This window comes from Hyla sarda, chromosome 7 (assembly GCF_029499605.1).
Source record: "Hyla sarda isolate aHylSar1 chromosome 7, aHylSar1.hap1, whole genome shotgun sequence".
In the NCBI taxonomy this organism is placed as follows: Eukaryota; Metazoa; Chordata; class Amphibia; order Anura; family Hylidae; genus Hyla; species Hyla sarda.
This window is the reverse complement of record NC_079195.1, coordinates 35265669-35280432: the sequence shown is the minus strand read 5'-3', so window position 1 is coordinate 35280432 and position 14764 is coordinate 35265669. Positions and strand designations below refer to the sequence as shown.

At 41.2% G+C, this 14764-nt stretch overlaps 1 protein-coding gene across 8 annotated transcripts in view; it reads right to left on the bottom strand.

Moving 5' to 3' along the window:
* Positions 1-14764, bottom strand: part of LCOR (ligand dependent nuclear receptor corepressor) — a 90519-nt gene that overhangs the window by 49843 nt on the left and 25912 nt on the right. For all 8 annotated transcript variants that reach the window (XM_056530769.1, XM_056530770.1, XM_056530775.1 and 5 more), the window contains exons 2-3: positions 8511-8576; positions 4710-4789 (exon numbers count right to left, since the gene is read on the bottom strand). In XM_056530769.1, coding sequence (XP_056386744.1) covers positions 4710-4789; positions 8511-8576 — 146 coding nt within the window. The remainder of the gene's footprint in view (positions 1-4709; positions 4790-8510; positions 8577-14764) is intronic.

The following is a 14764-nucleotide window of genomic DNA, read 5'->3' as shown; positions in this document are numbered from 1 at the left end:
AACGAGCGCCGCGGCTGAAGCAGTAAAAACACATTCACACAGTGTAAAAACAGAATGCATGCCCCCTAAGATGCCACTGCTCACCCCAGAATAAAAGTACTTACCACAGTCAGAAGAACTTACCTAATGGAGTCTTCCATGAAGTCTTCAGTCAGCTTTTTGTCGCCTGCATCACGCCTAGCTGCTATGCGCGAGCGAGGCGAGCAGGGGAATAGGGGGACCCGGACCCATGAGGTACCACCCAGGCGCTGACCGTTGGCGAGGGGGGTGAAGAGCACGTATCAGCAATGTCTGTGCCCCCTTACTCGCAATGGGGAAACAGGGAACCGTAGTCCCTGAGTCCCCACCTGAAAACATGAAAGAAAAAGGAATAAAAAACTAACACATCCATATACTAGGAAAACAATAAATCAGAAGACCTGGTCTGGAGAATTCCAGACCATGTCCACCGCCTGTAAGACACTAAGCTAAAACGGATTAGCTCAGGGCCTGGAGGTGGGTATATCCTGCTGGGAGGAGCCGACTGTTTTATTACCATATAGTGTCACACCTCCCAGAAACAGCAGGATACACCCATTGTCTCTGTCCCCCAATGGAGCCAATAGAGAAATCCCCTCCCCCAATAAAAATTGTCAGTTTTTCCCCCATTTTACCCCCAAAAAGCTTAATTTTATTTTTATGAACAAATTTGGAATTGCCGCGTGTGTAAATGTCCGATCAAAATATGTTAGTGATCCCGTACAGTGAACAGCGTAAACGTAAAAAATAAAAAATCCAAAAATGCAGCTTTTTTGTCACATTTTATAAAAAAAAAAAAATGAATTAAAAAAATGATATAAAAGTTTTATATATGCAAATAAAAAAATAATATGCAAATGCAAAAATAAAATTGGCCTGGTCCTTAAGGTGAAAATGGGCTTGGTCCTTAACCCCTTAAGGACTCAGCCCATTTTGGCCTTAAGGACTCAGACAATTTAATTTTTACGTTTTCATTTTTTCCTCCTCGCCTTCTAAAAATCATAACTCTTATATTTTCATCCACAGACTAGTATGAGGGCTTGTTTTTTGCGCGACCAGTTGTCCTTTGTAATGACATCACTCATTATATCATAAAATGTATGGCGCAACCAAAAAACACTATTTTTGTGGGGAAATTAAAACGAAATTTTGCTAATTTTGGAAGGTTTCGTTTTCACGCCGTACAATTTATGGTAAAAATTACGTGTGTTCTTTATTCTGAGGGTCAATACGATTAAAATGATACCCATTATTACATACTTTTATATTATTGTTGCGCTTAAAAAAAAAAAAAATCACAAACTTTTTAACCAAATTAGTACATTTATAATCCCTTTATTTTGATGACCTCTAACTTTTTTATTTTTCCGTATAAGCGGCGGTATGGGGGCTCATTTTTTGCGCCATGATCTGTACTTTTTTTGATGCCACATTTGCATATAAAAAACTTAATGAATTTTTTATAATTTTTTTTAATAAAATGTATTAAAAAGTAGGAATTTTGGACTTTTTTTTCGTTCACGCCGTTCACCGTACGGGATCATTAACATTTTATTTTAATAGTTCGGACATTTACGCACGCGGCGATACCAAATATGTCTATAAAAAAAAAAAAACGCTTTTTGGGGGTAAAATAGGAAAAAAACGAACGTTTTACTTTTTTATTGGGGGAGGGGATTTTTTTACTTTTAAATTTTTTTACATTTTTTTTACACTTGAATAGTCCCCATAGGGGACTATTCATAGCAATACCATGATTGCTAATACTGATCTGTTCTATGTATAGGACATAGAACAGATCAGTGTTATCGGCGAACTTCTGCTCTGGTCTGCTCGATCACAGACCAGAGCAGGAGACGCCGGGAGCCGAACGGAGGAAGGCGAGGGGACCTCCGTGCGGCGTTATGAATGATCGGATCCCCGCAGCAGCGCTGAGGGCGATCCGATCATTCATTCAAATCGCGCACTGCCGCAGATGCCGGGATCTGTATTGATCCCGGCACCTGAGGGGTTAATGGCGGACGCCCGCGAGATCGCGGGCGTCGGCCATTGCCGGCGGGTCCCTGGCTGCGATCAGCAGCCGGGATCAGCCCTGCATGACACGGGCATCGCACCGATGCCCGCGGTTATGCACAGGACGTAAATGTACGTCCTGGTGCGTTAAGTACCACCTCACCAGGACGTACATTTACGTCCTGCTTCCTTAAAGGGTTAAGGGGTTAAGGACCAAGCCCATTTTCACCTTAAGGACCAGGCTAATTTTCTTTTTGTGTTTTCGTTTTTTCCTCCTCACTTTCTAAAATCCATAACTCGTTTATATTTCCATCTACAGACCCATAAAAGGGCTTGTTTTTTGCGTGACCAATTGTACTTTGTAATGAAACATCTCATTTTACCATAAAATGTACGGCCAACCCAAAACAATATTTTTTAGGGAGGAAATTTAAATGAAAACCACAATTTTGCACACTTTGGAGGGTTTCGTTTTCACACTGTACAATTTATTGGGGGTAAAATGGGGAAAAAAGGACAATTTACATTTTTAGGGCACATTCCAACTTGACGTACACGCAGCGTATTTCACACTGCGCAAAACCTGCAGCAGTGGGAAATATGTTGCGTAACCCTCACTCACCATACACACAAGACTTTCCGGTGGCAGTCATATGTGTGCATTGACTTTTGGATGCAGGGCCGTGTGTCGGCGTGACTGACGCGTTGCTCCGCCTCAAACTCACTACACACACAGGGCTGCCGCCGAAGAGCCTTGTGTGTATGGTGAGCAGGGGATACGCAGCGCATTTCCCGCTGCTGCTACCGGTTTTGCGCAGTGTGAAATACACTGCGTATATGCCAAGTGGGAACGTGCCCCTATAGAGGGAGGGGAATTTTTCTTCTTTTTTTTAACACTTATGTCCCCATCAGAAAAAGATTGCTAATACTGTTCAGTGCTATGCATGGGGCATAGCACTGATCATTGTTATCGGCGATCTTCTGCTCTGGTCTGCTCGATCTCAGACCAGAAGACCCTTGGAGACGGCCGAAGGGCAGGTGAGGGGATCTTTGGCTGACATTTCAGATGACTGGATCGCCGCAGCAGCGCCGCAGGCGATCCAATCATCCATTTAAACATGCGCATTGCTGCAGATGCCGTGATCTGTATTGATCACGACATCTGAGGGGTTAATGGCGGACATCAGCGCGATTGCTGATGTCCACCATTACCGGCACGTTCCCGGCTGCTGACCTGCAGTGCATGACAGGACGTAAATGTACTTTCTGGTGCGTGAAGTACCTCTGCATCCATACATACATTTACGTACGTGGTTGTTGAGGGGTTAGTAAATAAAGCCTCTGAATTGGTTGCCATGAGCAACTGCACCACTCTTCCAAACTTTCCAATGTAGGGCTGCAACTGAAATATTGCTTTGATTTTACACCTCATGCTGGAAGAGAAAGTATCAACTTATTAAAAGAAATTTCAAAATGAAAGTTATTTTTGCCTGCTATTGTCCATCGTCTGTCAGACATGGTTAAATGGGAGTTATGCACAACAAAGCAGCCTGGATAACAGGACAACTGCGATAATCAGGGTCATGTGTCGTCTACTTAGATTTGTCTTAAGATGTGTCACATGATAACTTTCCTTTATTTTTACGGTAACACAGAGGAACATTTGTCCTGTTTTATTATACTCTATTTGCTTTGATTGGTAACGACTCGCAAGAATCCACTGATGCAACCCAAAGCCAAAATTCAGATTTTTGCCACAAATATGCCAGCAGATTTGTACAAATTAGCCCAATTCTCATTCAATGGGTCCATCTGAAACCGTAGTATTTGTCATAACATTTTGTTAATTCTAAAAATCAAAGACAACATCTGCAAACAGTTATGACCTCCCTATATTTGTGTTAGTTTCCTCCCACACTCCATAACCATGCTGATTGTATGGTGGTGAATTTAGATTTTATCATAGATTTCACCCTCTCTGAAATTCATGCTACAGATATTACAATTGACACCATTTCCTGAATCTCATAGCCAGGCAGCTCTGTGTGTCTGCTCGTAGTGGCAGATTTCTACAGCGGAAAACCCACAACTATGAGTGGACAGACACAGCTACCCAGCCGCAGCCGTGAGCTCACTCTGCAGTCCCTCCGACTGCCATCAGCGCATGCGCAGAGAGAAATACGTTGCAGATGTGCCCCATGTGACCCTGCCCTTACACATGTCTAAATCTTCATAAACATGTACTATGAGGGTAGGGTCACACGTAGCGTAAACGCTGCATATTTGACGCACGTGCATTTTTCTGTGCCAGCAAAGTCTATGGGAGTAATAATAAATACACATATACTGCTAGCAGTGAAAAACGCACAAGCGCCAAATACGCAGCGTTTACGCTACATGGGACCCTAGGCAACATGAAGATTTGGAATTTCGAGGTGTGGAATTTGCACCTAAAATATGTTGTCTGCACACCGCATACCAAGCATAATATTATTGGAATTTATCCTGTGTAGCTCATAAGGTAAATATCCACAGGAAAGTGTGCATGTAAGGCTTGTAGATTTTTCAGAGACTGGGGAAAAGAGAAGCATTCCAACAACTTATAAATGACGGCAATAGATGAGATAAAGTGTATAAATTTTTTTTTTTAAAACATGAAGTTTGATACAATTCAGTACCTTAACTTTTTCTCTTCTTAAGCAGCAGAAAAGGCAATTCTCATCAAAGGACCAGTCACATACTCCTGTAGGTTCACAGTCTGGAATAGAAGGGGAGGGGGTGAATCTTCATGTTAAATCATAGCCCCTCATACAAACCTTAACGTAAATAATCATCACAACAAATTGTAAAGTCTTGGAAAGGAGAAGTTGAGATGAAACTTCCTCCTCTGGGTATTTTACAGTTTAGTTTATTATGCATAGTTTTATTCTCTCCTTTAACACTTTGTTTAAACAAATTCTGTGATAAAGGGAAAAGTCCTGCAAACAAAGTGGGGAGATTTATTAAGCTTTCTATTAGTAAAATTCTCCTTACTGCCCATAGCAAACAATCACAGCTCAGCTTTAAGTTTTTCATATTGTTTCCATAAAATAGCCAAGCAGTGACTGGTTTCATTGGGCAAATAAGAGAATCTTACTATACCACAAGCCTCCAACATAAAGTATAATGTAAAAATATACTTTATTATAACAATTAGCAAACTCAAAATGGCAATGACTTATGTACCTACAGTAGTGGCCTCCAAACTGTGGTCCTCCAGATGTTGCAAAACAAAAACTTCCAGCATGCTCTGACAGCTGTTGGAAAACACTTGCCTACAACCACAGGCCCTAATTGACTTAATTGGGCACTTTCAGATTCCAAAACCTTTTACATGTTGTACATATTGGCAAAACATTAATCTTTCTAATATACTTATCTATAAAATTCAATTTGTTATTATCATGTCTTATAAAATCATGGCTTTGTCCAAGCTGAACAGCAGGGGAGGGAGCAGAACAGCGCTGGCAGGTAACATAGGATTAGTTCCCCGATGTGGGGACAGCGCTGCGCTGATAATACATTCCCGAGGGGGAGGGGCCCAACCGGTATTGGGGAAAATTCACATTGTGCAGAGCAAAAAAATTCAGTATTCGGTATGAACTGGTATACCGCCCTGCCCTGCTCTCTTGTCCGATAGCACTCCTCTGTGCCCTCTCTCCTGTCCGATAGCACTCCTCTGTGCCCTCTCTCCTGTCCGATAGCACTCCTCTGTGCCCTCTCTCCTGTCCGATAGCACTCCTCTGTGCCCTCTCTCCTGTCCGATAGCACTCCTCTGTGCCCTCTCTCCTGTCCGATAGCACTCCTCTGTGCCCTCTCCCCTGTCCGAGAGCACTCCTCTGTGCCCTCTCCCCTGTCCGAGAGCACTCCTCTGTGCCCTCTCCTGAGCAGTAATTCTTATTCATAGATTTTCTATCTGTTCCTAGTAAAGCTGGATGCTAATCAATATAGCTGTCACTTTGTGTGTCATTCAGCTTTCACAGACTCCTGAATGTCTCAGCTTTTTTCTCATTCAGGAGTCACGAGAAGGCTTTGGCTGTTCAAGCATGCTGGGAGTTCTAGTTTTGCAACAGCTGGAGCTGAAGTGTTTGTAAAGCACTGTGTTAGAGCAGTGTTTCCTTTAGCTGTTGCAAAACTACAACTCCCAGCATGCCCACACATCCTTTGTAGTTTTGCAAGAGCTGAAGGCACACAGCTGGAGAATACATAGCTCTAAAAGCGAGTTTTACAAACATTGTACCCCAGCTGTTGTAAAACTACAAATTCCATCATGGGAGTTGTAAATAAGGAACAGCTGAAGGCTGCAGTGGTGCAATGGTGACCTCCTATACTGGATACCACCACACTTTACAGCCGGTATCCAGTATGCTGCAAAATACTGAGTAGTCTGTCTGCATAAAGATAGAGGATGCCTAGTGGTGGCCATTTTTATATTTGTTTAGTGAAATAGATTTTTTTTAATAAATGTATATTTTAAAAAGTCATCTTATCAGTAGTACTACAAAATATAAAAATAGGTTTTTCATAATGACAGTGCCTCTTTAATAAAGTCCCCCCAAAGTCTATGTATTCTACTCTGTTCTTAGAGCCAAGGAGAGTTAAACAGAAACTGTGCATCACCCTCAACACAGCCCCTTCAATTCTCAATGAGTGTCTCAAAACCTAGACTCCCACCAAACAAATCTTTTGACGAGTCTAAAATTTGTATAAAGACTGGTATGCCTTAAAAAGTACCTGTCAAACCATATTTTCTACCCTAACTACTCCTAACACGCTTCCTGCCCTTAGAAAATGTTCAGAGCTTTAAAAATCTGTATATCATACCTTTCCCCTTGCTCACATTGTGTGAGCTCCCGGCAGGAGAAAGTGGGCGTTCCCCAGCAGGCGAGACATCACTGAAGCCTGCGAGACCTGTGTCTCACCATGCCCCACACCCACTTCCTGAGTTTGGTCTCCTGCCAGGCCGGGAGGAGACCAAACTAACTGTTCGACTTGCGGCAGGGAACAGAATAGAGCCACCAAGTGGCCATTTTTTTCAATGTTTTCATATAAAGATTGAGAATTTTAACAGCAAGTAAATAGCAAAGTGTCTTATAATTACATAAGGAACAATATATAAAAAAAAGTTTAGTTTGGTGTCCGGTACTGTAAGATCTAGTTTGGGAATTTATCAAGCATTTTACATATCTTTTGATGTGTTAAAAAGACGCATATTTGTCCTGAAGTAATTTTTGTCAGACTGATTACAAAATTGAACAATTTTGCCCCTTGACTTTGTAGTGATTGTGAAAAATCCCACAGAAGAACACATGCCGCAAATTTATCATACTCAGTGCTATTATAATAAATTTGGCAGACGTACACAACTTCAAGCTGTAAGTCTATATTTACTATGCTGAAGACCAACACAATCGGCCCCTTATTGAACAACTGGCTACAATCCTAATTCTGAAGTGTTTGTCAATCCAACATATTTCTCATGCTGCCACTATATTATAATAAATATATATATATAATATATATATATATATATATATATATATATATATATATATATATATATATATATATATATCTATTAGAGAGAGAAAAAACACAGGGCAATGCAATTTAATACAGAGGTAAAGTAGATATGAGTGCAGCAACAACTACAATCCCAAATTGAATAGAGAATGTCAAAAGTTTTATACTGCCTGAATCAAAAGCAACATGTAACAGGAATAAGAGTCAAGAACAGGCTATAAAGTCACTTGGACAGTTGTCAGCTTTTTCCTGCCCTACTGGGCTAAATCGACGTCTCTTCCTATACACACACAGGGAAAGACCTGTCAGTCAAGCCTAGCACTGCAGGAAGAAGATACCAGAGAAGACCCAGATTCTTGGTGTGGATTATGCAGAGAAAAGCCACAGACTATTCCCACTAAATGACAATTCAACAGTACCAAATCCGAGGCAGAAATCTGAGGTTCAGCCTCTATTCTTAAAGGGATCAGTGCCAGAAATCTGACATTGGATTAGTCATAAATCTAAAGAACGTAACAGCATCCTTAGTCTGTGATAGTAGGAAAAAAAAAACTCTTTAGCAATCCATGGCACAATGCAAGGTTTTAACCCTGTTATGGGTCTGTGCAATTGGATTTGTCATAGTTAACACCTGAAAGTGTGATCCTACTGGTACAGGATCCTTGCAGACTTTCTGCAACTAAAAACTTGCAGCTTTTGACACAAAAAATCATGTTTACATTTTATTCTGAAGGATGTATATCATTTTTTTGATTTTTGTTCTATCTTTCCAACTTGTCTGCTACTGTAAACACCGAGTTTTTGACACTAAAATTTCACTTGGAAGATCTGCTGTGAATCCATCACATTTAGCCATATGCTTAGAGTATTCAAGCAACTTACAAAGGAAAAACTACAAAAGAAATAAGATGAAATACCTTTAAATAAGCTGAGGTCATTAAGCAATGCAGGTCCAAACAGCCCTTCTAAAATTGTCTCAAAACCTAAAAGGAGAAGAAAAGAATACTCAGTATTTAACAGAAACAATGTATTCACATACACAACATAAGTTACTTCTACAATGAACACAATATAAAAAAGGATCATAAGGTTAGGTTCAAATCTATACACATTAGAAAAAAAAAAAAAAAAAAACACTATTCGCCTCCATTTTGAATTCAAATTTAGAGCTGTACTTTGCTTTACTGAAAAGTTAACTTTGGTTTACTTCCCCTTTGTTCTGTAAAATCTAATTGGTTACCATAGCTACTGATTACAAGATTTGTTAACAGATAGTGTATGCTCCGTAAATTCAGAGTCTCTAGAAAAAAAGAAAAAAAAAGTGTTGAAAGATGACCAACAGTTCCCCAAAACATGACCAATACCAAAGTTCTGGAGCAGCTTTGTTGCACTTTTATTGCTGGGGAATACAGGGGCCCAAAAAAGTGCCATAACCTATCATTGCTCCGGAAATGTCTTTGTAAACTGCTGTATTCCCTATAACAAATCTAAAGGGTTGTTCCATTGTATCTCCTGATAAATACATTGATTTCTGGGTGTTACTATGTGGTTTGTCAGTCAGCACCGATTGCAAGTGGGGCTGGTCCCTACATTCTTCAAACAAGAAGTGTTTATCTATTAAACTAAGGTTACATGGGAAGTATGGAATCCAACTTTTTACCTCTCAATTTTTTTTATTTTACAAATTTTAATCCATCCAGTACTTAGCTGCTGTATGCTCCAGAGAAAGTTGTGTAGTTATTTCCTGACTGACAACAGTGCTCTCTGCTGCCTCCTCTGTCTGTGTCAGGAACTGTCCAGAGTAGGAGCAAATCCCCATAACAAACCTCTCCTGCTCTGGTGCTCCTACACATTACCAGCACACAGAAAAAAAGGTGTAGAAAAAAAAATGCTTCACTTACACCTACAATGATAAATGCTTCACTTACACCTACAATGATAAATGCTGGCCATTGTGCATATTTAGCATGCCTTTGTTAAAAAAAAAATAAAAAAAATAAATAAAAAAAAAAATATTATATATATATATATATATATATATATATATATATATATATATATATATATATATATATATATATATATAAAAATGGTAGGTTTATCCTGTGTTTGTGATGGGGGGGGGGGGGAATCAGCACCAGTATCCCACATCTAATATATATTTATATTGCACTATATAGTGTGTCTTAACTACATATCTTTATACTCATAATTTTTGGGGACTGCGTGTCTCGACACCAATTATCTCCACTATTCTTTGTCCTTTGTTAAAAAAATAAAATAAAAATAAGGGTTAAATGTGAACAGAACATTTATACATTTTGGTATCACAAATTTTTATGTGTGTGCTTTTTCTTTTTTAACCCCTTAAGGACCTTATTTTCATCCACAGACTAGTATGAGGGCTTGTTTTTTGCGCGACCAGTTGTCCGTTGTAATGCCATCACTCATTTTACCATAAAATGTATGGCGCAACCTAAAAAATACTATTTGTGTGGGGAAATGAAAAAGAAAAATGAAATTTTGCAAATTTTGGAAGGTTTTGTTTTCACGCCGTACAATTTATGGTAAAAATGACATGTGTTTTTTATTCTCTGGGTCAATACGATTAAAAGGATACCCATGATTATACACTTTTCTATTACTGTTGCGCAATAAAAAACAAAAACAAAAAACGCAACATTTTTAACCAAATTATACGTTTAAAATCCCCCTATTTTTAAGACCTATAACTTTTTCATTTTTCCGTATAAGCGGTGGTATGAGGGCTCATTTTTTTGCCCCGTGATCTGTACTTTTTATTAATACCATATTTGCTTATACAGAACTTTACATTTTTAATTATTTTTTTTTGAATAAAATGTTATAAAAATGCAGCTATTTTGGATTTTTTTTTTACGTTCACCATACGGGATCATTTACATTTTATTTGAATAGTGTGGATATTTACGCACGCGGCGATACCAAATATGTATATAAAATAATTTTTTACACTTTTTGGGGGTAAAATAGGGAAAATGGGACACTTTACGTTTTTATTGGGGGAGGGGGTTTTTCACATTTTTTTTAACTTTTATTTTTACACTCTTATAGTCCCCATAGGGGACTATTTATAACAACCAATCGATTGCTAATGCTGTTCAGTGCTATGTATAGGACACAGCACTGATCAGGGCTATCGGTCATCTTCTGCTCTGGTCTGTGGGAAGGCAGATCAGAGCAGAAGACTCCCAGAAGGCAACGGAGGTAGGTGAGGGGACCTCAGTCTGCCGTGCAGGATGATCGGATCGCCGCAGCAGCGTTGCGGGCGATCCGTTCATCCTGTTAAGTGATTGCGATGCTGCAGATGCCGTGATCTGTATTGATCACGGCATCTGAGGGGTTAATGAAGGACATCCGCGGGATCGCGGGTGTCCACCATTACGACTGGTTCCTGGCTGCGATCCACAGCCGGGACCTGCCACGCATGATGCGGCTATGCTCAGGACGTAAATGTACGTCCTGGTGCGTTAAGCACCACGTCACCAGGGCGTACATTTACGTCCTGTGTCATTAAGGGGTTAACCTCTTCAGGACATAGGGCGTATGGATACGCCCTGAATCCCGAGTCCTTAAGGACCGAGGGCGTATCCATACGCCTGTGGGAATTCCGGCCCCCACCGCTAGCCGGTTGGGGACCGGAGCCGGATGCCTGCTGAAATCGTTCAGCAGGCATCCCGGCATATCGCCCAGGGGGGGTCATTATGCCCCCCCATGTCGGCGATCGCCGCAGATCGCTGGACAATTCAGTCCAGCGATCTGCGGCGATTCCGGGTCAATCGGGTCTCCAGTGACCCGATGACCCGGAATTACTGGCTGTTCGGGGCCGTCTCTGACGGCCCCGAACAGCCAGAGCCTGCAGGGGTGAGGTGGCACTGGTGCCACCTCACGATCGCCCTGATCGTCGGCCGGATTACCGGCCGACCAATCAGGGCGCCTGCTGCGGGTGTCACTCCCGCACCCGCTCCGCCCCTCTTCTGGAGGACGTGAGCGGGTGCGGGAAGACGACCCCCGGTGCTGGGGACCCCGATCCCCGGCGCCCTGTTGGGATCGGGGCCCCAGGAGCAGCTGCGGCGGCGGGACTGACCTGCAGCGTCTGGATCGTTGGAGGTGAGTGACAGCCTCCTGCTGTTGCTTAGCAACAGCTCCCAGCATGCAAAAAGGGCATGCTGGGAGCTGTAGTTATGCAACAGCAGGAGGCAGACCACCACAACTCCCAGCATTCCCTTATGGGCATGCTGGGACTTATGGTTTTGCAACAGCTGGAGGCACATTCTTTCTATGGAAAAGTGTACCTTCAGCTGTTGTCTAACTACAACTCCCAGCTTGCACAAACAGCTAAAGTGCATGCTGGGAGTTGTAGTGGTGCATCTGCTGGTTGCATAACTACAACTCCCAGCATGCCCGTTGGCTGTCGGTGACTGCTGAGAGTTGTAGTTTTGCAACAGCTGAAGGCACACTGGTTGTGAAACTCAGTTTTTTTTTTTACCTAACTCAGTGTTTCACGACCGGTGTGCCTCCAGCTGTTGCAAACTACAACTCTCAGCAGTCACCGTACACCATGCACCGTACATGCTGGGAGTTGTAGTTTTGCAACAGCTGGAGGCACACTGGTTGTGAAACACTGAGTTAGGTCACAAACTCAGTGATACATAACCAGTGTGCCTACAGTTGTTGCAAAACTGCAACTCTCAGCAGTCACCGACAGCCAACGGGCATGCTGGGAGTTGTAGTTATGCACCAGCTGGATGTCCCCCCCCCCCCCCAATGTGAACGTACAGGGTACACTCACATGGGCGGAGGATTACAGTAAGTATCTGGCTGCAAATTTGAGCTGCCGCAAACTTTCTGCTGCAGCTCAAATTGCCAGCGAGAAACTACTGTGAACCCCCGCCCGTGCGACTGTACCCTAAAAACACTACACTACACTAACACAAAAAATAAAATAAAAAGTAAAAAACACTACATATACACATACCCCTACACAGCCCCCCTCCCCTCCCCAATAAAAATGAAAAATGTCTGGTACGCCACTGTTTCCAGAACGGAGCCTCCAGCTGTTGCAAAACAACTCCCAGTATTGTCGGACAGCCGTTGACTGTCCAGGCATGCTGGGAGTTTTGCAACAGCTGGAGGCACCCTGTTTGGGAATCACTGGTGTAGAATACCCCTATGTCCACCCCTATGCAATCCCTAATTTAGGCCTCAAATGCACATGGTGCTCTCACTTTGGAGCCCTGTCGTATTTCAAGGCAACAGTTTAGGGTCACATATGGGGTATCGCCGTACTCGGGAGAAATTGTGTTACAAATTTTGGGGGGTATTTTCTGCTTTTACCCTTTTTAAAAATGTAAAATTTTTGGGAAAACAAGCATTTTAGGTAAAAAAAATAAAAAATTTTTACATATGCAAAAGTCGTGAAACACCTGTGGGGTATAAAGGTTCACTTAACCCCTTGTTACGTTCCCCGAGGGGTCTAGTTTCCAAAATGGTATGCCATGTGGGTTTTTTTTGCTATCCTGGCACCATAGGGGCTTCCTAAATGCGGCATGCCCCCAGAGCAAAATTTGCGTTCAAAAAGCCAAATGTGACTCCTTCTCTTCTGAGACCTGTAGTGCGCCAGCAGAGCACTTTTCACCCCCATATGGGGTGTTTTCTGAATCGGGAGAAATTGGGCTTCAAACTTTTAGGGGTATTTTCTGCTATTACCCTTTTTAAAAATAAAAAATCTTTGGGAAAACAAGCATTTTAGGTAAATTTTTTTATTTTTTTTTTACATTTGCAAAAGTCATGAAACACCTGTGGGGTATTAAGGTTCACATTATCCCATGTTACATTCCCCGAGGGGTCTAGTTTCCAAAATGGTATGCCATGTGTTTTTTTTTTTTTTGCTGTTCTGGCACCATAGGGGCTTCCTAAAGGTAACATGCCCCCCAAAAACCATTTCAGAAAAACGTACTCTCCAAAATCCCCTTGTCGCTCCTTCGCTTCTGAGCCCTCTACTGCGCCCGCCGAACACTTTACATAGACATATGAGGTATGTGCTTACTCAAAAGAAATTGGGCTACAAAGACAAGTAAAAATTTTGTCCTTTTACCCCTTGTAAAAATTCAAAAATTGGGTCTACAAGAACATGTGAGTGTAAAAAATGAAGATTGTGAATTTTCTCCTTCACTTTGCTGCTATTCGTGTGAAACACCTAAAGGGTTAAAACACTGACTGAATGTCATTTTGAATACTTTGGGGGGTGTAGTTTTTATAATGGGGTCATTTATGGGGTATTTCTAATATGAAGACCCTTCAAATCCACTTCAAACCTGAACTGGTCCCTGAAAAATACTGAGTTTGAAAATTTTGTGAAAAATCGGAAAATTGCTGCTGACCGTTGAAGCCCTCTGGTGTCTTCCAAAAGTAAAAACACGTCAATTTTATGATGCAAACATAAAGTAGACATATTGTATATGTGAATAAAAAAAAAAATGTATTCGTAATATCCATTTTCCTTACAAGCAGAAAGCTTCAAAGTTAGAAAAATGCTAAATTTTCAAATTTTTCATCAAATTTACGGATTTTTCACCAAGAAAGGATGCAAGTATCGACAAAAATTTACCACTATGTTAAAGTAGAATATGTCACGAAAAAACTATCTCGGAATCAGAATGATAACTAAAAGCATTCCAGAGTTATTAATGATTAAAGTGACAGTGGTCAGATGTGCAAAAAACGCTCCGGTCCTTAAGGCCAAAATGGGCTCCGTCCTGAAGGGGTTAAGGACCAGACCAATTTTATTTTTTGCATTTTCATTTTATCCCCCTCGCCTTCTAAAAATCATAACTCTTATATTTCCATCCACAGACCCATATGAGGGCTTGTTTTTTGCAACACCAATTGTACTCTGTAATTACATTACTTTACCATAAAATGTACGGCACAACCGAACAAATATGTATGTGGGAAAATTGAAAAGAAAACCGCAATTTAGCAAATTTTGGAAGGTTTTGTTTTCACGCTGTACACCTTCCGGTAAAAATGACATGTTTTCTTTATTCTGTGGGTCAATACGATTAAAATGATACCCATGTGATATGCTTTTCTATAATTGTACTGCTTAAAAAAAAAAAATCTCAAACCA